The 27,866-nt window shown below is 37.8% G+C and overlaps 1 protein-coding gene across 4 annotated transcripts in view; it reads left to right on the plus strand.

The window, feature by feature from the left end:
- The window catches only part of AGTPBP1 (ATP/GTP binding carboxypeptidase 1), a 159,406-nt gene that overhangs the window by 129,677 nt on the left and 1,863 nt on the right, over positions 1-27,866 (plus strand). For 3 of the 4 annotated variants that reach the window (XM_046023396.1, XM_046023398.1, XM_046023400.1), the window contains 2 exons: positions 1,145-1,321; positions 11,814-11,974. In XM_046023396.1, the coding sequence (XP_045879352.1) occupies positions 1,145-1,321; positions 11,814-11,974 (338 nt within the window). Of the gene's footprint in view, positions 1-1,144; positions 1,322-11,813; positions 11,975-23,164; positions 26,979-27,866 lie in introns of those variants that run through there. The other variant, XM_046023397.1, reaches the window with a different exon arrangement.

A 27,866-nucleotide genomic window follows, 5' to 3' on the forward strand; every position in this document is an offset into this window, starting at 1 on the left:
GGAAAAACTGAGGGTTTTAATTTGCATATCTGTAATTATAAATGAGGTTGAGTATCTTTTCATATGTTTGGCCAATTATGACCTCTCCCTCTCTTTTGTAGGTCTTTTCTTATATTCTTTGCTTATATTTATACTGGTCGTCTAATCATTATTGTTTTTAAGCTAACAACTCTTTATATGTATCACAAATATACTGAAACATTTTTTGTGTGTATGTGGTAACTTGAAACTTGCATCATGTTTATTGATTTTTTTTTTTAAAATGACTTCTGAGTTTTGAGGCTTAGAAAGACTTCTTATCCCAAGATTTTTTAAAAAAAGTTCCACATTTACTGTTTTTAATTTTATTTTGCAATTTTACTAATTGTATGTTTAAATTCACGATCCAGCTAGACTTGAACTACTGAAGAGTGGCTTCAGCTCGTTTATCCCAGTGGCTTTCCAGTGGTGCCAGCAGTTAGGGAGTGATCAGTCTTCTCTCCACTAATCATTCTAATTTTAACATCTGCCTTTGGTTCTAATTCAGAATTCTCTTTCTTTCTGGAGGTGTATCTACTCCCACACACTATCACAGTTTTACTTCCTTACATATGTAATTAGGTTAATATCTGTTGGATCATGTCTCTAGTCAAAGCCTCTTCTTTCAGAGTTGCCCTGGCTCTGCCCCCATACTTACACACTCCAAGAGAACCTGAGAATAATTTGAAGTTGAAAAGGTTGTGGCATTTTGGTTGTGATTGTCTTAGTTTTGTTGATTAATTTAGAGGTCATTGACATTTAAATGTGAAATCTCTTAATTAGTAGACCATCTTTCATGACTAAAGTTGCTTTGTTTTTTAAACATGGGTTTCCCCCCCCCCCCATATTTTTAAAACATTTTTTAACATAGTTTTTGTTCATTTATTGGTTGCTACTATGAATGTGATCCTTTATTCTGTTTTCTAACTGATCACTGTTCATCCAGGAAAGCAGAACATTCTAAATTAGTAAAGAATGATTTGGATGCTTGGAAAAGCAGAGGATAAAGCAAGAAGATCCCACATAGCCCTGCTCTAATCACTGTGCTTTTGTTTTTAAAAATTACAAAAACAATATTATTTTAAAAAAACCTTCATGAAATCTTATGTCATTCTTACCTTTGCAGACTTTGCCTAAGATACTGAGCCATATTGCCCCAGCATTTTGCATGAGCAGCTGTAGCTTTGTAGTAGAAAAATCTAAAGAATCTACGGCACGCGTCGTAGTTTGGAGAGAGATCGGGGTACAAAGAAGCTATACCATGGAAAGTACTTTGTGTGGCTGTGATCAGGGAAAATATAAGGTAAAACATCTCAGGACTTCAAGCAGTAAAAATTATTTTAAGGACTTTCATTTCATATAGTATGCTGTTGGTTTTCAAGTATGTATTAATGACGCATTTGTTATACTGAGTTAAATGTAATTTGCAAGAATAAAACTGAATCATATGCAATTCTTTTTTACTTCTCTTTACTTAAATAGCTTGCTTTTGGTCTTTATGAAATCTTCATTGAGCCTACCTACATCATAATTTTTTTTTTTTAGATTTATTTATTTGACAGATAGATATTATAAGTAGGCAGAGAGGCAGGCAGAGAGAGAGAGAGGAGGAAGCAGGCTCCCAGCTAAGCAGAGAGCCCAATGCGGGGCTCGATCCCAGGACCCTGGGATCATGACCTGAGCTGAAGGCAGAGGCTTTAACCCGCTGAGCCACCCAGGCGCCCCTACATCATAATTTTTAAGAAGGCATGTTGTGGTATATTAAATATTGACTGGTAACTTATGAGCAGTGCAAGTAGTACATTATGAATAAAAGTTTTCTATCATTTTAATTTGTTGGATGTAGGTATTTAGAAATACATTTATTTATAAAGCTTTATATATTTAGATGTGTGTATGTGACTTTTAAGTGCATATGCCTTCATTAAAATGTTTTCTTTACTAAGACTGCTCTTCTCTAGTGTCGTAGACTTTTTTTTTTTTTAAAGATGTGTTTATTTATTTGAGAGAGAGAGAGAGTATGAATGGGAGGGGCAGAGGGAGAGAGAGAATCTTAAGCAGATTCCACACTGAGTGCAGAGCCCACCACTGGGCTCAGTCAAGACCTGAGTTGAAACCAAGAGTTAGATGCTTAGCTGACTGCACCACCTAGGCATCCCTGGTGCCATAGTCTGTTATTGGAAACAACTGGAGCTTAAAGTTTACTTTTAAAATTAAAGACTAATAAAATATTAGGTGACTTTGAAGTTTTTAATTTGGAAGATTGAGAACCTAATGGGCAATCATTTGAAGCTTGGATAATCAGCAGCAAACAAATAAATATTACAAATACTTATTTTCCTTGCCACAGAAAGATTTTCAGGTGTCATGCTAATTATTCCTCATTCTGTTTGATTTGGTTTGGTTTGGTATAGGGCAAGAGGAAACTGAATCTAAGAGTGATTTTCATATACTTCACATAAAAATGGTTGTAACTTTGGAAGGAGTTAAAAATTTTCCCATTGGTTAGTAGTAAAAATGTCAACATATTATAGTTGACTGAAAGCTTAAATAGAGAGCCTAGGTAATGACTTTTTCAGTCTGTACCAAACTGGAAGAAAATTGTAGAGATCTTGCAACTGATGTTCAAACTTTGGGGGCCTTGTAGAGTAGAAGTTAATGAAATTTCAGTACTTTCTGTTGAGTGACTTCTCTAAATTTTAAGTTGACCAGAGTATATTATTCTTATAAAATGTCTTTTGAATTCTCTTCAAATACTGTGAAACAATGACTTCTCATCTACTAAGGACATGATGGTGATAGGAGATAAGATGTCCTAGAGTACTCCTCTAGCTTCCAGTCCCTGTCTCCTAATCATTGCTGTCATGAACATCTTTGACAAGAGTCTCATGTTCTGTGTGTAGGATGGGAACAAAGCTTGAGAATCACTTTTGTATAAGACCATAGGTGTCTCTGAGAAAAAACCTTTAGGCTGTATGACTTATGGAAATAGACTGTAAATTACTTCTTAAAGATATCCTTTATGCAGTCAGACAGGAGAAGGCAACCTAAAGCATCAGTGTTTTTGAAACTTTCCTCTGGGGGTAGGCAGAGAAGTAGGGAAACTGAGGTTTACATGCCCCTTGAAATCAACTATAAGATATAGCAGTAGTGCTTTCTTACTATATTTGGATTCCACTGATAGACTTTCATTGGATTTTTAAAGACATTCTATTTGTATTTTGATAAATTTCTTTGGTCATTTAAAAAAGCATTTAAAAAATAGCTAAAATATATTTTGAAACATAAAATGTTAGACCAGTTTTCTAAAAATTATTTTAAAAAAAACTATAGACTTTTAAAAAATAAAATGGGTACCTAGTAAATCCTCATTTCTTTTTTATATGATTTAGTTAATAGAGTTAATGTTGATTTAAGACTCTTCTTTTTAAATTTAAAACTCTTATGCAGAGAAATGTCCTTTACTAAGCCATTTTTTTAGTGTCTAAAATTCAGTACTGTGATCATAACATATACTTTTTTTTTATAACATTTACTTTTTTTTTACCATTTTATTTATCTTTTCAGCGTAACAGTATTCATTGTTTTTGCACAACACCCAGTGCTCCATGCAAAACGTGCCCTCCCTATTACCCACCACTTGTTTCCCCAACCTCCCACCCCTGACCCTTCAAAACCCTCAGGTTGTTTTTCAGAGTCCATAGTCTCTTATGGTTCGCCTCCCCTTCCAAATTTTTTTTTTTTTAATAAACATATAATGTATTTTTATCTCCAGGGGTACAGGTCTGTGAATCGCCAGGTTTACACACTTCACAGCACTCACCATAGCACATACCCTCCCCAATGTCCATAGCCCCCTCCCCCTCTCCCAATCCCACCTCCCCCCAGCAACCCCCAGTTTGTTTTGTGAGATTAAGAGTCATTTATGGTTTGTCTCCCTCCCAATCCCATCTTGTTTCATTTATTCTTCTCCTATCCCCCTAACCTCCCATGTTGCTTCTCCATGTCCTCATATCAGGGAGATCATATGATAGTTGTCTTTCTCCGATTGACTTATTTCACTAAGCATGATACGCTCTAGTTCCATCCACGTCGTCGCAAATGGCAAGATTTCATTTCTTTTGATGGCTGCATAGTATTCCATTGTGTATATATACCACATCTTCTTTATCCATTCATCTGTTGATGGACATCTAGGTTCTTTCCATAGCTTGGCTATTGTAGACATTGCTGCTATAAACATTCGGGTACACGTGCCCCTTCGGATCACTATGTTTGTATCTTTAGGGTAAATACCCAGTAGTGCAATGGCTGGGTCATAGGGTAGTTCTATTTTCAACATTTTGAGGAACCTCCATGCTGTTTTCCAGAGTGGTTGCACCAGCTTGCATTCCCACCAACAGTGGAGGAGGGTTCCCCTTTCTCCGCATCCTCGCCAGCATCTGTCATTTCCTGACTTGTTAATTTTAGCCATTCTGACTGGTGTGAGGTGATATCTCATTGTGGTTTTGATTTGTATTTCCCTGATGCCGAGTGACGTGGAGCACTTTTTCATGTGTCTGTTGGCCATCTGGATGTCTTCTTTGCAGAAATGTCTGTTCATGTCCTCTGCCCATTTCTTGATTGGATTGTTTGTTCTTTGGGTGTTGAGTTTGCTAAGTTCCTTATAGATTTTGGATACTAGCCCTTTATCTGATATGTCGTTTGCAAATATCTTCTCCCATTCTGTCAGTTGTCTTTTGGTTTTGTTAACTGTTTCCTTTGCTGTGCAAAAGCTTTTGATCTTGATGAAATCCCAATAGTTCATTTTTGCCCTTGCTTCCCTTGCCTTTGCCGTTGTTCCTAGGAAGATGTTGCTGCGGCTGAGGTCGAAGAGGTTGCTCCCTGCGTTCTCCTCAAGGATTTTGATGGATTCCTTTCTCACATTGAGGTCCTTCATCCATTTGGAGTCTATTTTCGTGTGTGGTGTAAGGAAGTGGTCCAATTTCATTTTTCTGCATGTGGCTGTCCAATTTTCCCAGCACCATTTATTGAAGAGGCTGTCTTTTTTCCATTGGACATTCTTTCCTGCTTTGTCGAAGATTAGTTGACCGTAGAATTGAGGGTCGATTTCTGGGCTCTCTATTCTGTTCCACTGATCTATGTGTCTGTTTTTGTGCCAGTACCATGCTGTCTTGATGATGACAGCTTTGTAATAGAGCTTGAAGTCTGGAATTGTGATGCCACCAACTTTGGCTTTGTTCTTCAATATTCCTTTGGCTATTCGAGGTCTTTTCTGGTTCCATATAAATTTGAGGATTATTTGTTCCATTTCTTTGAAAAAAATGGATGGTATTTTGATAGGGATTGCATTAAATGTGTAGATTGCTTTAGGTAACATGGACATTTTCACGATATTTATTCTTCCAATCCAGGAGCATGGAACATTTTTCCATTTCTTTGTGTCTTCCTCAATTTCTTTCATGAGTACTTTATAATTTTCTGTGTATAGATTCTTAGCCTCTTTGGTTAGGTTTATTCCTAGGTATCTTATAGTTTTGGGTACAATTGTAAATGGGATTGACTCCTTAATTTCTCTTTCTTCAGTCTTGTTGTTGGTGTACAGAAATGCAACTGATTTCTGTGCATTGATTTTATATCCTGACACTTTACTGAATTCCTGTACAAGTTCTAGCAGTTTTGGAGTGGAGTCTTTTGGGTTTTCCACATATAGTATCATATCATCTGCGAAGAGTGATAGTTTGACTTCTTCTTTACCAATTTGGATGCCTTTAATTTCTTTTTGTTGTCTGATTGCTGAGGCTAGGACTTCTAGTACTATGTTGAATAGCAGTGGTGATAATGGACATCCCTGCCGTGTTCCTGACCTTAGCGGAAAAGCTTTCAGTTTTTCTCCATTGAGAATGATATTTGCGGTGGGTTTTTCATAGATGGCTTTGATAATATTGAGGTATGTGCCCTCTATCCCTACACTTTGAAGAGTTTTGATCAGGAAGGGATGCTGTACTTTGTCAAATGCTTTTTCAGCATCTATTGAGAGTATCATATGGTTCTTGTTCTTTCTTTTATTAATGTGTTGTATCACATTGATTGATTTGCGGATGTTGAACCAACCCTGCAGCCCTGGAATAAATCCCACTTGATCGTGGTGAATAATCCTTTTAATGTACTGTTGAATCCTATTGGCTAGTATTTTGGCGAGAATTTTTGCGTCTGTGTTCATCAAGGATATTGGTCTGTAGTTCTCTTTTTTGGTGGCATCCTTGTCTGGTTTTGGGATCAAGGTGATGCTGGCCTCATAAAATGAATTTGGAAGTTTTCCTTCCATTTCTATTTTTTGGAACAGTTTCAGGAGAATAGGAATTAGTTCTTCTTTAAATGTTTGGTAGAATTCCCCTGGGAAGCCGTCTGGCCCTGGGCTTTTGTTTGTTTGGAGATTTTTGATGACTGTTTCAATCTCCTTACTGGTTATGGGCCTGTTCAGGTTTTCTATTTCTTCCTGGTTCAGTTGTGGTAGTTTATATGTCTCTAGGAATGCATCCATTTCTTCCAGATTGTCCAATTTGTTGGCGTAGAGTTGCTCATAGTATGTTCTTATAATTGTCTGTATTTCTTTGGTGTTAGTTGTGATCTCTCCTCTTTTATTCATGATTTTATTGATTTGGGTTCTTTCTCTTTTCTTTTTGATGAGTCTGGCCAGGGGTTTATCAATCTTATTGATTCTTTCAAAGAACCAGCTCCTAGTTTCATTGATTTTTTTCTATTGTTTTTTTGGTTTCTATTTCATTGATTTCTGCTCTGATCTTTATGATTTCTCTTCTCCTGCTGGGTTTAGGGTTTCTTTCTTGTTCTTTCTCCAGCTCCTTTACGTGTAGGGTTAGGTTGTGTACTTGAGACCTTTCTTGTTTCTTGAGAAAGGCTTGTACTGCTATATATTTTCCTCTCAGGACTGCCTTTGCTGTGTCCCACAGATTTTGAACTGTTGTGTTTTCTTTATCATTTGTTTCCATGAATTTTTTCAATTCTTCTTTAATTTCCTGGTTGACCCATTCATTCTTTAGGAGGATGCTGTTTAGTCTCCATGTATTTGGGTTCTTTCCAGCTTTCCTCTTGTGATTGAGTTCTAGCTTCAGAGCATTGTGGTCTGAAAATATGCAGGGAATGATCCTAATCTTTTGATACCGGTTGAGACCTGATTTGTGACCCAGGATGTGATCTATTCTGGAGAAGGTTCCATGTGCACTAGAGAAGAATGTGTATTCTGTTGCTTTGGGATGAAATGTTCTGAATATATCTGTAATGTCCATCTGGTCCAGTGTGTCATTTAAGGCCTTTATTTCCTTCTTGATCTTTTGCTTGGATGATCTGTCCATTTCAGTGAGGGGAGTGTTAAAGTCCCCTACTATTATTGTATTATTATTGATGTGTTTCTTTGATTTTGTTATTAATTGGTTGATATAGTTGGCTGCTCCCACGTTAGGGGCATAGATATTTAAAATTGTTAGATCTTCTTGTTGGACAGACCCTTTGAGTAGGATATAGTGTCCTTCCTCATCTCTTATTATAGTCTTTGGCTTAAAATCTAATTGATCTGATATAAGGATTGCCACCCCAGCTTTCTTCTGATGCCCATTAGCATGGTAAATTGTTTTCCACCCCCTCACTTTCAATCTGGAGGTGTCTTCGCGTCTAAAATGAGTTTCTTGTAGGCAACATACTGATGGGTTTTGTTTTTTTATCCATTCTGATACCCTGTGTCTTTTGATTGGGGCATTTAGCCCATTAACATTCAGGGTAACTATTGAGAGATATGAATTTAGTGCCATTAGTAGCCTGTAAGGTGACTGTTACTGTATATTGTCTCTGTACCTTTCTGATCTACTACTTTTAGGCTCTCTCTTTGCTTAGAGGACCCCTTTCAATATTTCCTGTAGAGCTGGTTTGGTGTTTGCAAATTCTTTCAGTTTTTGTTTGTCCTGGAAGCTTTTGATCTCTCCTATTTTCAATGATAGCCTAGCTGGATAGAGTATTCTTGGCTGCATGTTTTTCTCGTTGAGTGCTCTGAATATATCATGCCAGCTCTTCCTGGCCTGCCAGGTCTCTGTGGATAAGTCTGCTGCCAATCTAATATTTTTACCATTGTATGTTACAGACTTCTTTTCTCGGGCTGCTTTCAGGATTTTCTCTTTGTCACTAAGACTTGTAAATTTTACTATTAGGTGACGGGGTGTGGACCTATTCTTGTTGACTTTGAGGGGGGTTCTCTGCATCTCCTGGATTTTGATGCTTGTTCCCTTTGCCATATTAGGGAAATTCTCTCCAATAATTCTCTCCAGTAGACCTTCTGCTCCCCTCTCTGTTTCTTCTTCTTCTGGAATCCCAATTATTCTAATGTTGTTTCGTCTTATGGTGTCACTTATCTCTCGAATTCTCCCCTCATGGTCCAGTAGCTGTTTGTCCCTCTTTTGTTCAGCTTCTTTATTCTCTGTCATTTGGTCTTCTATATCACTAATTCTTTCTTCTGCCTCATTTATCCTAGCAGTGAGAGCCTCCATTTTTGATTGCACCTCATTAATAGCTTTTTTGATTTCAACTTGGTTAGATTTTAGTTCTTTAATTTCTCCAGAAAGGGCTTTAATATCTCCAGAGAGGGTTTCTCTAATATCTTCCATGCCTTTTTCGAGCCTGGCTAGAATGTTCAGAATCGTCATTCTGAACTCTTGATCTGACATATTACCAATGTCTGTGTTGATTAGGTCCCTAGCCTTCGGTACTGTCTCTTGTTCTTTTGTTTGTGGTGATTTTTTCCGCCTTGTCATTTTGTCCAGATAAGAGGATATGAAGGAGCAAATAAAATACTAAAAGGGTGGCAAAGACCCCAGAAAAATGCGCTGTAACCAAATGAGAAGAGACCCCATATTGTGGGGGGGAGAAAGGGGATAAAAAGAGGTTCAGAAAAAAAAAGAAAAAAATTTAAAAAATAAAACAAATAAAGAAAAAATATAAAAAAGAAAAAATATATATATTTAGATAAGCTAGTCAAAAAACGTTAAAAAAGAAAAGGCTAAAAGTTTTAAAAAATTTAGCAGAAGAAGAAAAAAGAAAAAAACAATTGAAAAAAGAAAAAAAAATTGAAGTAGCCGCAAGACTAAAGAATCATGGGGAGAAAGCCATGAGTTCCGTGCTTTGCTTTCTCCTCCTCTGGAATTGCGCTTCTGTCTTAGGAATTGAACCTACTTTCCTTGATAGATAAACTTCGTCCTGGCTGGATATTTTGTTGATCTTCTGGGGGAGGGGCCTGTTGTAGTGACTCTCAAGTGTCTTTGCCCGAGGCAGGATTGCACCGCCCTTACCGGCAGCCGGACTAAGTAATGGGCTTGGGTTCACTTTTGGGAGCTTCTGTTCCCTGAACGCTTTCCGTAGAGTTCCGGAGGACGGGAATGAAAATGGCGGCCTCCTAGTCTCCGGCCGGAGGAGCCGAGAGCCTGGGGCCCCACTCCTCAGTGCGCCCCCAGAGGACAGCACCCAATCACTCCTGTATCCCCAGCCTCTAGCCGCGCTCCGAGCTCACCCAGCCCGCGACCAGTTCAAGGTAACCTCGAGCTGAGAGTTCAGTCCTCGGCTCTGTCTCTGCAGCCGGCTTCTCCGTTCTAATACCTGCGAGCTCTGCGACACTCCGACACCCCCGATCCTTCTGTGACCCTGCGGGACCTGGGGCCACGCTGACCCCGCGTGGGCTTCACCCTGGTTTAGCCTCTGGAGCAATGTCCCTCAGTCCTGATTTTGTGCTCCATTCCTCCGCCGCTTGCCGGGAGCCGGCCCCTCCCCCCGCGGTCTATCTTCCCGTCGTTTTAGATTCACTTCTCTGCCAGTCCTACCTTTCAGAAAGTGGTTGATTTTCTGTTTCTAGAGTTGCTGTTCTTCTTCTCTTCGATCTCCCGTTGGATTTGTAGGTGTTTGCAATGTTTAGATAAGCTATCGAGCTGATCTCCTGCTACCTGATGTAGTCTCAGCCTGCTACTTCTCCGCCATCTTGACTCCTCCCTAACATTTACTTTTTATAAGCTTTTTTGTTATTGTTAATAAACTTTGGGAGTTTTTTAGAGCAGTTTTAGGTGCATAGCAGAATTGAATGGAAAGTACTTAATTCCCATATACTCCCATCTGCCTCTACCCATGTAACATATACTTTTCAGACTTGTTAATGTTAGCTAATAAGTTGTACAAGTTTAATGGTATTTTAAGAAACAGTTCTCTTTACCTCAAAAATGTTCTTATATTACTGAATTTTATGCTGTAAGTGATCCTTATTTTTATTTTCTGTGAGCTACTTCAGAAACAGTCATAGTCTTTCTAAAGCTTTTAAATTAGGAAGGTAAATGAATCTTCTAACCCAATCTTAGGTTAGACTGTTTGGAGATGGATACACTGTCTAAACCGTCAGTCAACTGGGGTGGCTGAGTGGATCAGTCATTTGAATGTCAAGCTCTTGGTTTCATTTCAGGTCATGATCTCATGGGTCATGGGACCAAGCACCACGTCAGGCTCCCCACTCAGTGAGGGATTTGCTTGCAGACTCTCTCCCTCTCTCCTTCCCCTTCCTCTCACATATAAAATAAAAAATAAATCTTAAAAAAAATAAACAGTCATTATTATAAAGTCATGTGTTTTGTGTGGGGTAGGGTAAGTAACAGTTTTTACAATTTTTCCTCAGTTACTGTGTGCTTTCAGTCTGGTCGTTATAAAACTGTTTTAAAGTACCTTTTCTCTAAATGATGTGTGCTTTCATTTTCACTGCTACTTTTGCTGGTGTAAGGATTTCACTTATTTTAGAGATTAATTTTTATCTGAAAATTAAACAGTAAGCAATGTTTTGATTTATAGTCCATTTTTATCATTTTATGTGGTAACATTAAACTTTTGATAAGCCTTATATTGTTTATTGGGGAACTGTCAGTTAGAAAAGGATAATGAGTTGTAGTAAAATTTTCTTTTTGCTGCTGTAGGCCAGATTTGAAATGGGCATTCCTAATTGACATGGAATGTAGAAATTTATTTTACTGCTACCTCATTGACCTAGATCTGTTTGATTTCTTTTTCTTTTTCTTTTTTTGGACATAGTTACCTTTTTTTGTTTGTTTTTTATTTACCATTTTCTTTTATCATACAGTAAAAAGTATATATGGTAATGTTCAGATATACAAATTAGGGCCTTGATTTTGACAGTACAGTATTTCAACATTGGCATCCAAAGTAGTGGATTACAAGAAATACTAGCAATGTCTCGTAAAAATATAATTTCACACATGAACTCCCATAACCACAGAATGTTTTTTCCCCCTGTGTGTTAGTGAAAATAGTTTGCATGTAATGAATGAGAACAAACATTTAGAAATGGCTTTTTGAGACAGTTTCCTTTGTGACCTAAAATGATCTTATATTGTTAAGACATTGTGCTTATTGAGTTGTAGCCCCATACAAAGTACCTTTTAATTTTATTAATGTAATTATAAATTTCACCTATGTAATTATAATGATGACAGCCAGAGGACAGCGAGTGAGTTGGAGGAAATCAGAGGTGGAGACAAACCACGAGAGACTGTGGACTCTGAGAAAAAAACAGGGTTTTGGGAGGGAGGATTTGGGGTGGGATGAGCCTGGTGGTAGGTATTAAGGAGGGCATGTATTGCATGGAGCACTGGGTATGGTGCATAAACAATGAATTTTGACACACTGAAAAAAAATTAAATTAAAAAAATGTCCTAATTATATGTATGAAATTGCTTTATTTCTAGGGTTTACAGATTGGTACTCGAGAATTGGAAGAGATGGGAGCAAAATTTTGTGTTGGTCTGTTGCGCTTGAAAAGACTGACGTCCCCATTGGAATATAATCTGCCTTCCAGCCTGCTTGACTTTGAAAATGACTTGATTGAATCAAACTGCAAAGTAACTAGGTAAGATGCACTTGTTTCCTTCTGTTATTATGTGTAGTATACTGTTAGACTTCATTAAATTGAGGAAAGGCACAGAGATTTTGATAGCCAAGAATATTTTTAGAATTAATATAATTAAGTTTAAATGTCTGGATTACATACTTATTTGTTCCAAATTGTGATAATATTCTTCATTCTTTTATTTGGATTGAGATTGTAATGAAACATCTTTGTGTTTTGGATGCTATTTTTAGTGATCTTAATGGTTTACCTTTATTATTTTTTTTTAAAGATTTTATTTATTTATTTGACAGAGAGAGAGAAAGATCACAAGTAGGCAGAGAGGCCCGCAGAGAGAGGGGGAAGCAGGCTCCCTGCTGAGCAGAGAGCCCGATGCAGGGCTCAATCTCAAGACCTTGAGATCATGACCGGAGCCGAAGGCAGAGGCTTAACCCACTGAGCCACCCAGGTGCCCCAGTGGTTTACCATTAAACCCACCAAAAAGCAATGTGGAAAACAGTACTTAGATTATATTTAAATTAAGAGGACTTGGAATCAGGATTCATACTTGAAATTTTATTTTGTTGATATCTACACACATCAAATGGCTTTCCAGTAACCTTCTGGTTACATATACTAAAACCAGCTAATTAATTTAATATCCTGCCAAATAATTTAATTTAACTTATTTAATTATATTCGCCAAATAATATTCTCAATAGATAACTAACCTTTGCTCCTTAAATATTTAAAAATTTGATCAGTTACAGCCTCAGATGTAATTCAGTATTATAATTCTTAATCATAATACCAGATCTTAGCATTTTATAGTTTGATGGATATGGGTAAGAAAATGCTCGTTTTGTAGAATCTTAATGATTTTTCTTGTTAGATATTGACTTGTCATTTGTCAGTTTATTGCTATGCTCTGTTACATATATTAGTTTAGGAGTTTTATGTGTGGTAAAACATTAATTAGAACTCTGTTCTTTTTAATGTGATAATCGAGACAGTAATCACCTGAATTCTCTACTGGAAGTACATATTTATTATAAAGATTGTCCATTGTTCTGACTGATATTTAGAAGTCTTCCTTCAAGTTATTTCAGGTGTTCTTTATTCTCCTAGGTTTATCAAAGTATAATTCACAAATAGAATTGTAAGATTTTGTGATGCTCTGATATATGTATGCATTGTACAAGAATTACCCCCAACATACCCATCCATCAGTGCACATGTTTACCGTTTTGGTGTGTGTGTGAATGAATATGACCATTTCAGTTCTGCTCTTCAAATTTCAGTCATACAGTCTAGTGTTATCAGCTGTAGTCACCATTCCTTTTCAGTGAAGCCTTCAGCCCTTATTCATCTCGAGGCTGAAAATTTGTACCATTTTACCAGTCTCTCCTTTTTTCCCTACACTCCAGTCCCCTGGCAGCCACTTGCCTACTCCCTGTTTCTCTGAGGTCCATTTTTTTGTTTTTGTTTTTGTTTTGATTCCACATGTAAGTGACACCATGTAGTAACACTGTCTTTGGTTTATTTCACTTAGCATAATGCCCTCCAGGTTCATCCATGTAGCAAATGAAAGGATTTCCTTCTTTTTAAAGGCTGAATTATACTTCATTATATATCTGTATATTACATTTTCATTATCCATTCGTCCATCGATGGACACTTGTTATTTTGATACTTTGTTACAAATAATACTGCTTTGAACATGGGAGTGCAGATATTTCTTTGACAGCTAATGATTTTATTTCCTTTGGATACGTACCCAGAAGCGGCGTTGCTGGATCATATGGCAGTTCTACTTTTAATTTCTTGAGGAACCTCCATACTGTTTTCCATAGTACCTATACCAGTCTATGTGGTGACCAGCAGTGTACAGTTGAGCACCTTTTCATACATCTGTTGGCCATTCATATGTCTTCTTTGGGAAAATGTGTATTTAGGTCCTTTTCCCCATTTTAAAAAATTGGGTTTTTTTGCTTTTGAGCTGTGAGCTCTGTGTATGTCTGGTATTAACCCCTTATTGGATGTGTGCTTTGCAAATATTTTCTCCTATTCCATAGGTTGTCTTTTTATTTTGTTGATAGGTTTTTTTTTTGCTTTACAAAAGCTTTGTAGTTTGATGTGGACCTACTTGTTTATTTTTGCTTTTATTGCTTTTGTCAAAAAAATTATTGCTAAGCCCAGTGTCAAAAGAGTTTACCCATTGTGTTTTCTTCTAGGAGTTTTATGGTTTCATTTCTTACTTTCTAGTCATTAATCTGTTTTGAGTTGATATTTGTATATGGCATAAGGTAGGGGACTAGTTTTATTCTTTTGTATTTATCTATCTAGTTTTCCCAGCAGTATTTAATGAAGAGGCTGTCTTTTCCCAATGCATATTCTTGGTTCCTTTGTCAAAAATTAATTGGCCATATATGCAGGGGTTTACTTCTGGGCTCTCTATTCTGTTCATTGATATATGTGTCTGTCTTTATGCCAGCACCATGCTGTTTTGATCACTATCACAGGATTATTTGAAATCAGGAAGTGTGATGCCTCCACCTTCATTCTTTTTCAAGATTGCTTTGGATATTCAGAGTCTTTTGTAGTTCGATTGTTTCTTTGAAAAATGTCATTGACATTTTGATAGGGATTGCACTGAATCTGTAGATTGCTTTTGGTAGTGTGGGCATTTTAACAACACTAGTTCTTCTAATCCATGAGCACAGACTGTCTTTCTGTTTATTTGTGTCTTCAATTTCTTTTATCACTTTCTTATACTATATATCTTCTACCTCCTTGGATAACTTAGTCCTGTTTTATTCTTTTTGCTGCTTTAGTAAGTAGGATTGTTTTCTTAACTTCTCTTAGTTCATTGTTGGTGTATAGAAATGCAACTGAATTTTGTGTATTTTGTTTCCTGCATCTTACTGAAGTTGTTCATTATATCTAACATGTTTTTATGAAGTTTTTAGGGTATCTATATGTAACCTTTCATTTGCACTAAGAGAAAATTTTACTTCTTCCTTTCTGATTTTGATGTCCTTTGTTTCTTTTTCTTGCCTAATTGCTCCTAGGATTACCAGTACTAGGTTAAATAAAAGTGGTGAGAGTGGGCATTCTTGTGTTGTTTCTGGTCTTAGAGGAAAAGCTTTAGCACTTTATCACTGGATGTGATGTTAGCTGTGGGCTTATATCAACTTATTATGTGGAGGTATGTGTCATCCTCTTTCAGTTTTTATTATGAATGGATGTTGAATTTTGTCAGATATTTTTTCTGCATCCATTGAGGGGATCGCATGATTTTTATTCTTCTTTTTGCTAATGAGGTATATCACATTGATTGGTTTGCAAATGTTGAACCATCCTTGCATCCCAGAGATGAATCCCACTTGATTATGGTATATGTTTGCTCCTTTGAATGTATTGTTGAATGTATTGTTGATCCTTTGAATGAATTTCCTAATACTTTATTGAGGATTTTTGCATCTAAGGTCATCAGGGATATTAGCCTGTAATTTGTTTTTTTTGAGTGCCCTTGTCTGGCTTTGGTATCAGGGTAATGCCGGCCTTGTAATATGGTTTGGATGTGTTCCCTCTTCTATTTTGGGAGGAACTTGAACAGATTGATACTAGTTCTTCTTTAAATGTTTTGTAGAATTCATCAGTGAAGCTCTCTGGTCATAAACTATTCTTTATTGGGAGATTTTTGGTTATTGATTTAGTCGCCTTAGTAATACTTGGTCGGGTTAGGATTTTCTATTGATTTTTTCATGATTTAGTCTTGGTAGATTGTACATTTCTAGGAATTTATCCATTTCTTCTAAGTTATTCTATTTGTTTGGTATATTGTTGTTCATAGTAATCTCTTACAGTCCTTTTTTTTTTGCTATCAGTTATAATATGTCTTCTTTCATGTATAATTTTATTTGAATTCTCTTTTTTCTTGGAAAGTCTAGCTAACAATCTTTTTTTTCTTCAGAACATTAGCTCTTGGTTTCATTCATCTTTTTTTCTTTCTAGTCTCTCTTGTGTTTATGTCTGCTCTGCCTTTGTTACTTCCTCCCTTAGCTAACTTTGGGTTTTGTTTGTCCTTTTTTCTTGAGGTATAAAGTTAGATTATTTATTTGAGATCTTTCTTTTTTCTTACTGTAGGTGTTTATCACACTAAATTACCCTATTGAAACTGTTTTTGCTGCATCCCATAAATTTTGGTATGTTGTGTTTCTATTTTCACTTGTCTCGAGATATGTTTTGATTTTTCTTGACTCACTGGTTGTTCAGGAGCATGTTGTTTAACCTTCACATATTTGTGAGATTTTTCTTTTTGTAATTGATTTCTAGTTTTAAACCATTGTGGTTAGAAAAAATGCTTATTATGATTTCAGTTGTCTTTTATTTATTAAAATTTATTTGTGTCCTCACATGTGATTTACCTTGAATAATGTTCTATGTGTGTTTGAGAAGAGTATATTATTTTGCTGCTGGTGGTTGAAATGTTCTGTTTATGTCTGTTAAGATCCATCTGGTCTAACATGTAGTTTAATTCTAGTGTTTTCTTATTGATTTTCTGTCTGGATGATCTATCTGTGTTGGAAGTGGGTACTTGAAGTCCCCTGCTAGTATTGTATTGCTGTGCATTTCCTTCTTTAGATTTATCTATATTTGCTTTGTTTAATATGTGCTTTTATGTCAAGTGCATAGGTATTTATAATTATTATATCCTCTTAATTGACACTTTCATTGTTATATGAAGACCTTCTTTTTCCTTTATGTTTTTTTTTTTTTTTTTCCTTCCTGTTGTGAGTGCAGCTGACTCCTGCTGTCTTTTGGTTTCTATTTGCATTGAATATCTTTTTCTATCACTTTGCTTTCGGTCTATGTGTGTCCTTAAAGCTGAGTTGAATCTCTTATAGGGAACATAGAGTTGGGTGTTACCATTTTTTTTCTTAAATCCATTCAGTCACTCTGTGTTTTGTGCTTGAAGAATTTAGTCCACTTACATGTAAAGTAATTATTGATAGGTATAGGCATAGTGTTGCCATTTCATTGTTTTCTGGCTGTTTTGTAATTTTTTTGTTCCTTCCTTTTTTGCTTGCTTCCTTTGTGACTTGATGATTTTTTGTAGTGGTATACTTTTTTTTTTTTTTTTAAGATTTTATTGATTTATTTGACAGAGAGAGATCACAAGTAGGCAGAGAAGTAGGCAGAGAGAGAGAGGAGGAAGCAGGCTCCCCGATGAGCAGAGAGCCCGAGGCAGGGCTCTATCCCAGGGTTCTGGGATCATGACCTGAGCCGAAAGCAGAGGCTTTAACCCACTGAGCCTCCCAGGTGCCCCATACTTTTTTTTTTTAACATGGCTATAAAAAATTTAATAACTTCAGGAATGGTGTAGTGGTATACTTTGATTTCTTTATCTTTTGTGTGTCTACTATAGGTTTTGTTTTGTGGTTACCATGAGGTTTACATAAAACAACTTATACTTATGATAGCCTATTTTAAGCTGATAATTACTAACTTCAAATACATACCAAAACTCCTCCTTCCCCACATTTTGTTTTAGATATCACAGTTTGCATCTTTTTTACATTGTATATCCATAAACAAATTATTGTAGTTATAGTTATTTTTAATACTTTTGTCTCTTAACTTTCATACTAGATTTATAAATGATTTTCCCACTACTATTGAAAGATTACGGTATGAATGTAACTATATATTCACCTTTACCAGTGAGTTTTATGCTGTCACTTGTTTTTCTGTTATTAACATACTTTCATTTGAACTTGAAAAACTCTTAACGTTTCTTTTAAGCCCAGTCCTATGGTGATGAACTCCTTCACTTTTTTTGGTCTGGAAAATTTTTTACTTTTCCTTCAATTCTGATTGACAACTTTGCCAGGAAAAGTATTCCTGGTTGGTTGGGAGTGTGTTTCTTTTAGCACTTTGTAGGTATCCTTCCACTCACTTCTAGCTAGCAAGATTTCTGCTGAAAAAAATCTGCTAATAATCTTATGTGGGTTCTCATGTACATAACAGGCTGCTTTTCTCTTGCTACTTTAAAGATTTTCCTTGTCTTGGGGCACCTGGGTGGCTCAGTGGGTTAAAGCCTCTGCCTTCGGCTCAGGTCATGATCTCAGGGTCCTGGGATCGAGCCCCACATCGGGCTCTCTGCTCCGCAGGGAGCCTGCTTTCTCCTCTCTCTCTCCCTGCCTCTCTGCCTAGTTGTGATTTCTCTCTGTCAAATAAATAAATTTAAAAAAAAAAAAAAAAGATTTTCCTTGTCTTTAACTTTGACACTTTAATTATAATGTGTCTTGGTGTGGGCCTTTTTGGATTCATCATTTTGGATCTTCATAAACCTGGATGTCTGATGTCTTTTTCTTTCCCCAGGGTGGGGAAATTTTCAGCCATTATTTCTTTGAATAAGCTTTCTGTCCCTTTATCTCTCCTTCTGGGACCTCTGTAATGAATATATTCGTTTGTTTGTTGATGTCCCATAAGTCCCTTAAGTAATTTTCACTCTTCATTCTTCTTTTTGTTCCTCTTTGGATGAATCCTGCTGCCCTTGTGGCGTTCACTGATGCTTTCTTCCATTTGCTCTAGTCTGCTGCTGAAGCCTCTACTGAACTTTTCAGTTCAGTTATTATATTCTTCAGTTCTATGATTTCTACTCAGTATTTTTTCATATCTTCTCTCTGTTGAAATTCTCACTTTGTTCATGCATTGCTCCTGACTTAGTTGAAAACCTTATTACCATTATTTTGAAATCTGTATCAGGTATATCACTTATCTGCATTCTTTGAGATCTGTTTCTAGATATTTATCTTGGTCTTTTGTTTGGAATATATTCCTCTGTTTCTTCATTTTCCATGACTCTGTTTTGGTTTCTGCACATTAGATGAAATAGCCATCTCTCCCAATCTGTGGCAGAATGTTCTTGTGTAGGAGATAAACTTCATTCATTATTCTGGCTTGAGCTTCTAGTTGTCTCAGGCTTTTGTGATTGCCCAGGCCTCTTTTTTCTTTTTTAGGGCCAGTGGTTGAGGGTGCGGGTCATAGTAGTATCCCAAAAAGGAGGATCATAGTCGCGCTTAGATGCAGGATGATAAGAAGCTGGACCTTCTAGCAGCAGCTAGAAAAGTCTGTAGTTAAGCCCTTCCAGGGAAAAACTGGGAGATGGGTATTTTTGCCTCTTCCCTTTGTGCTATCCTGACTATATGGCTATTAAGACGTGCCTCTGTGCCTAAGAACTGTTTGTTTGATAGAGTACATGGGACTCATGTATGCAAGCCCTGTTGGCTGCTAGAACCAGGCTGTCTGTAGGTCTGTCTCCTCAGCAGCAGCCACAGTAGCTGAGGCGTCAGATGTAACGTGCTTTAGTTACTGGAGCACCCTGAGGGAAGAAGGCAGGATATGTATCTGCTGACTTCCCCAGTCTCTGAAGAGGATGGCAGCCCACAATTCCTGCTAAATTATAAGTCTGGCCCTCAGGCTGCAGCTTCTAAAATATGCCAGTGAAACTTTTTAAGGGAAAGACTGGGAGATGGGCAGTTTTGCCTGCTTCCTTTGTGCTGAACACACATACACACAAACACTATATATATATATATATGCATGCTTGTGCATTCCAGTTAAGACTTGGTTCTTTGTTTACTATAGCCTTGTGCATCCTGTGAACACAAGTCCTGTTGACTGTCAGAGCTAGGTGCTTTTTCTAACCAACTTTTAATTCACCTATCCTTTCTTTAGCTGGGTCTAATCTTTAGCTTTCTAATTCTTAATTATACCGAATTAGGAGGATTAAGGGGAAAAACACCTGCAGGGCACTGGGAGGTGATTTAAAAATTTTTAAGATATGTTGCCGTGGGGCATAAGGTCCAGTAGCTATCATTCTTGAGTCCCAGTTGGACTTACCTTTGAGAAGACTTTTTTACTCTCCTGACCTTCATTTCTGTCTTTTGGACCTAACTGAATAGTCTCTCTGATAAAAGACTTTAGAGAGTCATCTTTCCCACTTTCTAAACTAGGGAATAACCTGAGAAAGGTAATCTGAAGGTCTAACTACTCTTTATAAAATCTTTTCATCAATTATTCTCTTTTCAATTGCACCCTGATAATCAGGTTTATCGCCCAGATTATTTTAGCTTTCCTTTGACTTTGTAATGCAAATCAGCGTTTTTCCCCATGGCTTCCCCTGTTATAAGTACTTGAGCAAAGTAGAGGTTGGTACTCAGACCCCGTTCATTTTTCATCCATCTGCTTTCATCTTCTAACATTTGTTCTTTGCTATTATTTCCTCTTCAGTTTTCTTTTTCCTGTGGATTATCCTTTTAAAAAAGTTATTCTTTTACAATCATCTTTGTTGCTCTTGAGATTCACTGTATTTACCAGAAGTTATAGAACTTCCTTTTCAGCGAAGCCTGTGGTTGGAAATTAATCACGTTTTATATTCCCAGAGCATTCATTGGAAATTACCATACATATCATTTTAACTTTACTTAATTGTATCTGTTGTATAATAAAAATTTCATCGGCTGAAACACTAAGTCTGCAGTATATCTTTCCTAGGGGTGTGTGTTTCTTTTAGGTCAAAGCTGGGAATATTGGTAGAGCTCATTTAAATCTTACAACTATGTAGTATTTTTGTACTTAGCGAAAGTGTTTTATTTTACCTGTCACCTGAGCTATTAAAGAGTCCTCTCAGTGAGTCTCATTTAAAGTATTTGAGAACTAATAAAACATTTAACAGTGCTGCTCATCAGGATATGGTTAGTGGGGACTACATTCAGGATATCACGTATACAGAAGTACTTGAAGTTTGAATATATTTAAAACATTATAGGAAAGTGAAGTTGAAAAATGCCGAACTCTATACAGTGTCTTATCATAATAAAAACATATGCCTGTGTTTAAATGAAGCCTAATGACTGTCTTATAATCAGTGTTTTGACCTGTTTTCTTTCTTTTTTTTATTGAGATGCAGTTCATACAGCATAAAATCAGTCATTTTAAAGTGAACAATTAAATGGTGTTTAATATGTTCACAGTATTGTGCAACTACCAGCCACCTCTGTCTAGTTCCAAAACTTTTTATAGCATCCCCAAAGAAAACCCTCATACCCATTAAGCAGTCATATCTAGAGCTTGACAACCACTCATCTGCTTTTTGTCTCTGTGGATTTACCTGTTCTGGATATTTCAGATAAATGGAATCATATGGTTTATGGTCTTTTATGTCTGGTTTCACTCATTTAGCTTGTTTACAAGGTTCATCTGTGGTGTAGCATGTATCAGCACTTAATTTGTATTTGTGCATACAGCAAGGACATTAGAAAATTTGGTGAGAAATTGTTCTTAATGTATCTAATAAAATGAATAGGACTTAAGCTGGAGAAAACCTTTAAAATATGCTTAGCATTTGTTCTATTTTTTGTTAATACTTTAAAAAAAATCTAATTTGATGCATTTTGATAGAGAGAGAGTACTTTTCTCATCAGGTATAGAGAATGAGTACAGGCCTGTGAATGAGTTAACATCATAATGATTCTTGGTTAAAGGTTCTGCCTCTGTTGCTAGCATTTTCAGAGAGACTGGCTGGAAGTTACTTGGTAAGGTAGTACAAAGATATTCATTGCTACAGACTGTTAACACTAGAATGAAATATTAACCTAGGTATTTTCTGTACTCTCTTCATGTGAAGCTAGTGTTTACTGTAAATATGTAAGAACTTTTTCTTCTGAGAAAATTAAATTAGTATTATTAAAGAGAAAATTATTTGTGACACACTGTTACAGACTAGGAAGGCAGACTGTTGAGGAGGACCACTACCAGGGGTGAAGGCAGTGAGGCAAGGTGGAGATTTACAGGCAGCGAGTAGGGAGGGGGCTTGGTAGATGGAAAATTACTAAGAGGAACTCACGTGTAAGGGAGATTCTGGCTAAACCTACTTGATGGAGTTTTTGCTAAAGCAGGCCAGACTGATGAGATAGAGTGAGGGATTTTGATAAAACTGACTCAGCAAGATTCTTACCACAGCTAGACTAAGAAGGGGAGCCCCTGAGGACAGAGCCCAAGGTCAGGGCCTAGTCTGTAAGAGGACTCAGAAGAACCTAATTCAAGTTTGGTCAAGGACAGAGTCTGTCTGTATAGATCATTTGTGGCCACATGTTAATGGCAGTATTTACAGCAATGCAGTGAAACTTCCTGTTATTAATGTGCTTTATTTTAAATGTACAGCTTACTGTTTAATCAAGCTGCTCCTTAAAAAATCTGTTTTAATGGCTGTGATGCACAAGCTTGAGTCTGGTGTTCATTTGTAAGTGTCATTTATTGTAACTGTGTAGAAAATTCTTAAAGCTATAATTAGATTAGAATATTTTCTAGGCAGATAAATCATGCCATGTAATTGAAGATCATATTACCTCTTCTGTTCACTGGAAATCATAGTTGCTCATAACTAAAAGTGAACCATTTGTGTTTATGTGCAAAGTCAATGAAATGCTGTTGTACCTACAAATACAGAGGAGATTAAAATCATCTGGAAAAATAAGTTGGGAACTTGATGTGAACACTTCAGGACCCCAGTCCAGATTTGATTATAATGCAGGCTTTGAGGCTTATCATAAGAGAAAGAAATGATCCTTATCATTGAGCTCCAGATAAGTATGAAGTTAGTAATTGTTAATCTCTAAGACAGCGGTATAAAGAATTTGATTATTTTAGATATTTATTAATATTTATAAGCTATATTCTCAGTAGCCTCTTGGAAGAATGAAGTTATTCCTCTTAGTAAGTGCCTTTTTGAGACGTCAAAGTAAGAATATGGTATATCAGAATAAGGAAGAATACATATTGTTTCCAAGAGGATTCATTCTGTCCTCTGGCAGGCTGTGGAGTAGGCAGATGGTCCCAGTCTGGCAAGGCACCGAGCTAACTGGAGGTGGGTTTGCAAAACTTGTACAACTTGTCTAGCCATGGTTCTCGCGTTCCCTCTCTAAGAGGTTGCCCTCCAGAGGTCACCTTGGAAGGCCTAGGGCTTCGCCTTTCCTCAGTACCACAATACTGCCCCAGAGTCTGTTGTTTATTTTCTGGTTTGTTTGTTTTGCTGCTTTCTGCTTTGCTTTTCAGCCTCTTGCACTGTGTATTTTAAGAATTTGTCACACGCCTCCAGGGGAAAACTGTTGGGGTCATATCTCTGCAACTCCCTTTTTTCAGGAAACGTGGCAGCTCTGAACTCCAATTTTTGCCTCCAATCCTTTGAAATTGCTGAAAGCTCTGATGACTTCTCTGCCTCTTAGCAGCTGCCCTTGCCTTGCCTTGGGTTCTTCTGGACTTTGCCCCATGCACCTTTTCTCTTGATTTTGCTTTGTATCCTTTCACTGTAATATCTGTCACAGCTGTTAATGCAACTGTGTGCTGAATCCTGTACGTCTGGCTAGCACATCACTACACCAGGGATGGCCCTGGGACCCCAAACACGCATGCCCATTTTGAGTTTCTGTTAAGTTTGATTATTATCTCCAAGATTTTTGTGTTTTATTGAGAACGATCAGAGACAGATGGTATTGTAACCCCTTTTCATATGTGTACACTGAGGCTCAGAGATGAATTGATCTAAAGTCATCTGTCTGGTAATTCCTAACGAAACCAGGAATCGTGCCCAGACCAGACTCCAGAATTCCCCTGTGCTTTCATTGTATCTTGTATCTTCCAAGTGACTAAGCAAAATTACTAAAAGGGAACGGTTTCATCTTTTGAGGGTGTCCTGCATTATTGGGAAACAACTATTTAACCTTTTCGTTTTGTATAAGGAATGTTTTTAGATCAATAGTAATATAAAGTCAGTTGGAGTTTAGTGACTGTTTTTTGAAGGCAGCTTGGTTATATTTGTGGTCCAAAAAATATCAGTAAATTAACAACTTTCTTTCCTTCCCGTCCACCATAGATGATTCTGTAAGAAATTCTGTACTCTAATTGCGTGTTGAGCATGTACCTGTGTAGGAATGTGCAAATACTTGTGTATATACACTGTGGACAATTAAGACTGACAAAATTGTTAACTTGTATTATCTATGGATAATTTTGTTTGCTTTGATATTTAGTAGATAAAACATCTCTTATGAGCTGGGAATCAAATTTTATAAATAAAACATTCTCTGATATTTAGGCAGATAGAGCCTTTACTTTCACATGAGACCTGATAATTCAATACAAGAAAGACGTTATCAGCAAGTCACAAATTGCTACTAATTTGGACAGTGGAGTATATTTCTGTTTGTGTATCAATGTCAGAATTTCTCCCCTACAATATCTTTATTGTGCTGTCTGAAAACAGTAAGTTAGTTTCAAAATTGTAGAAGAGTATGAGGTTAAGGGAGGATTCGGAGTTACGAAAGTAAGGCGGTATTTTTAGTCCTTTTGGTGTGGTGGCAGCCCATTACCCGGGCCCTTTAGGAACTGATTAACTTTTTTTTTTTTTAACAAGGTAGGTTTTATGAATTTTATAATAGCATTTTATATTCGTACAGTTTAAGAATTTACAGATGCTTTCATACTGACTACCTAATGGGAGTCAAACAACTTGTGAGGTGGTGGGGCTGACACTGTTATCTCTGCTTTTATTCCGGAGAAGAACCAGCGCTTGGAGGGAGTACGTGGCTTGTGCAGGGTCATGCACCTGGCTAGGGGGAGAAGAGAGGCACAGGCCCAGAATTTCTGACTCCACGTCCAATGTTTTGCTTCTTTCATGCTTGTGTATAGGTAACAGAGCTGAAGATCTGCGTCCAGGTGTCTCAGATGTCCAGTCAGCTCTCATGCGAGTAGCATGAGGCATCAGGGGCGTTGGTGAATTTATTAGGTTCAATATTGCATATGCTTACCAGTTAGCATAGTGATAGCCAGAATACTTTCTGAATCTGAACGAAGCACAGTTTTTCATCTTTGGAAATCACTTGGAATTTTAAACCTTTTCTACATCATAGTGACACCAGACAGCAGAGAATTTCAACAAACTGATCCTGTGAGAAAGCCATTTGGGTGAAGGTTTTGATTTTTTTTCCTGAAGCACCATGAGAAAGATTTGGTTTTGGACTAAAATGCTATTCTCCTTTAGAATGAAATGTTTCTTACTGATTAAAATCCGGAAAAGAAGGATGTTAGGGCAGCGATACAGTGGCCAGCTGTTGGGGAATGAAGCAGAACAGGGCAACAGGAGTAAGTTTACATGAAGAAAAGTAGGGGGACAAGGAAGTTGTAATGGGAAAAAGGTAATCGTGATAGGAAATAATTGAGTGCTGATTAGAGTTTCTTTTTGTGATCAAAATTTTGTGGTTGAATTCCTTTCTACTGATGTCAAGGGATTATTTTATAACTCTAAGGCAGATTAACTTAAGGTCTTTCTCTTACCTGCAGGTTATTGTGAGATATAATGTATATGAAGGCCCTTCCTAAGTTGTACATTGTTCAAAACATGTTGGAATTATTAATAAAAGCAAAGCTGAATTGCTGTGGTCTTGTGCCTTACGTTTGCTTTTTTTTTTTTTTTAACATAAAGTATAATCAGTGGGATGGTGTAATATAAAAAGCAGTGATCTTGTGGGCCCTGTGGCTTCTCGTAAAGAGTTTGGCAAATATTTTTTGGGGGCCTGCAATATGTCGAGTAGTCTTAGGAGCTGATAGGAGGTACTAATGTGGGTAAGCCACAGCTCCTGACCTTAACGTGCTTATGAGAAGATGGACCCACAAATAGATGGTTTCACCTGCATGGGAGAAGGGGTCAGAGAGTATGTGCAGGGTAGGAAGGGAATACAGAGAAGGGGCGCTTGGCCCGAGACAGGCTTTCATAAAGGAAGAACATCGGCAGATGAGCCTGAGCTGCAGTTTGAAGGAAATACGAGTCGGTGGGAGATAAAAGGTGGGAAGTATGTCTGAAGGAGAGGAAGCAACATCAGTGAAGGTCTGTGATGTAAAATGTGAGGCAAGAAGTAGCTCAGAGCCTGACTGGCAGGACTTGCTTGCTGAGAATTGTGATTTTGTGACTCACTGAGTGGATGATGTTGGGACAAGGGCAAGCGGAGCAGGCTTGCAGGGGAGTCCAGTGAGTTCCCTTGCAAACAAACATTGGGGGTATATGTGAGATAGCCATGTGAACCTGTTCGCAAGTGCTCGTGTGCACAGTGCAAGTTCAGGGTTCGTAAAGTCAGGGCTGGAAATTCAGAATTTGGAAATGACCAGAATACAACTTAAAATATGTGAGCTTACTCAAAGAGAGCGCGCCAAGAGAGCGTTTTTATAAGCGCCTGTTTTTGAGGCACAGGAGGGAGGATGGAGAGCACTTGATCAGCGGTGAGGAGGGACAGAGGGGAATACGGCACACCAGAAGGGAGGAGTGCTGGAATTTCTACCAGTTAAGGGCAACACAGAGATCGAGAAACAATGGACTGGAGAGTAGCAACTGGAACACCGGCCAGAAGGGGGTGATGGGCATTGAATTCCTCTGTTCTGCTGTCTCAGGATTCCCACAGCTCTTTGACCCTAGGCCTACCCAGCGCTCTCCCCTCTGCCACATGTGCACAGGTTAGCACTGAGGGCTGCTTTGCTGTTGCTGGATGGACTCGCTGCATTTCAGCCAGATGGTACACCTTCATGAAGCTGAGGCTAGGAACGTGACCGATAGGACCTGCAGAAGCAGGCATCAAATAGCAGGGTCAGTGTGGGTTCCGGGAATGGACTTAGAGTGTGAAACCGGTCCATTGCTAGGTATCACGATGGTTGATGCGACAACGTGGATGGAGTTTATGTCACAGTCAACATATGAAGGAGCCAAGAACAGGAATTGACAGGCTCAAAGTGTTTTCTGAACATTCATTACTATGGGATTTCTTGTGCTTCTTAGACTTAACAAAAGTGCTTATCAAGTGTCTGATCCTAGCATTGTTCCAAGTCTCCTTGATGGCTAGGAACTTTTTTGGCTTGATCCTGGGCATTTTTATTGCTTCTGAATCATACTTCTTCTGTTTCCTTAACTTAAAAGACTGTTTTCTAGCCTGTAAAACTAGGTTTTTTCTTTAAACCCTTTCTCTTGGGTCGTGTTGATTAATGTTCTAGTAGTTAGCTTCCCATGTAGAACTAGGTCCTTGCCCTGACCTCCGCGTAGTGGCTGGGGTTCTGATAACCAGTTTACTTTGTGCCAATCTGTTTTCTTTGGTGGTGGTATGGGGGGTGGAGTGCAAGGGTGGGTTGGAATTCTGCTGTCCGTAGATCTCCCGAACGATGCTTGCCCACCCACCTACCCACCCATCACATGGATTTTGTGCTCTTCCTACCTGTCGGGAGACCCCATGAAGCTGCAGGTAACTGCGCTGCTCTGGTCCCAGTGCTCCTTGCTGTGCAGTGAGCCTCTCCAGTCCTGGTTGGTTTCTCCAGCCCCTGTACCAGTGGAGTGCACGGCTTTTGAGGAAATCTTCCCCCTCCCTTGTATCCCCACTATCATTTCTTCTTGTTAGAACAGTCTCCAGGAAGAAAGTAAGCAAGTTTCTCCCCTCATTTCTGTCTTTCCCCCTCTTTTGCTCTAGCTGAAGCCTGCATCTGTCCTAAGAGTTTGTTCTAATAGTCCTCAATGTATACGGTGATTCACCTGGGACACCCTGAGAATTTGAAACACCAAACTCAAGAAGGAGGAATGAATTACTCTTTTTTAAAAGAAAAAAAGAAAAATGGTTGTTTTAGAAGGCAAAAATTATTTTTTCCTTTTAATCTCATGTTTTCCCTAAAGACCTACTAGATTCATCATAAATATTTCAGTTGCATACTGGAAAGCTATGAAACTTGTGAGTGTTAGGTAGGTCATAAAGTCTCACATAGTCCTTCAAGCCACTCAGCTGGCTTATCAGGGCTACTCCATCACAGGGCTAGCTCT

This window comes from Meles meles, chromosome 11 (genome assembly GCF_922984935.1).
Source record: "Meles meles chromosome 11, mMelMel3.1 paternal haplotype, whole genome shotgun sequence".
Taxonomy (NCBI): Eukaryota; Metazoa; Chordata; class Mammalia; order Carnivora; family Mustelidae; genus Meles; species Meles meles.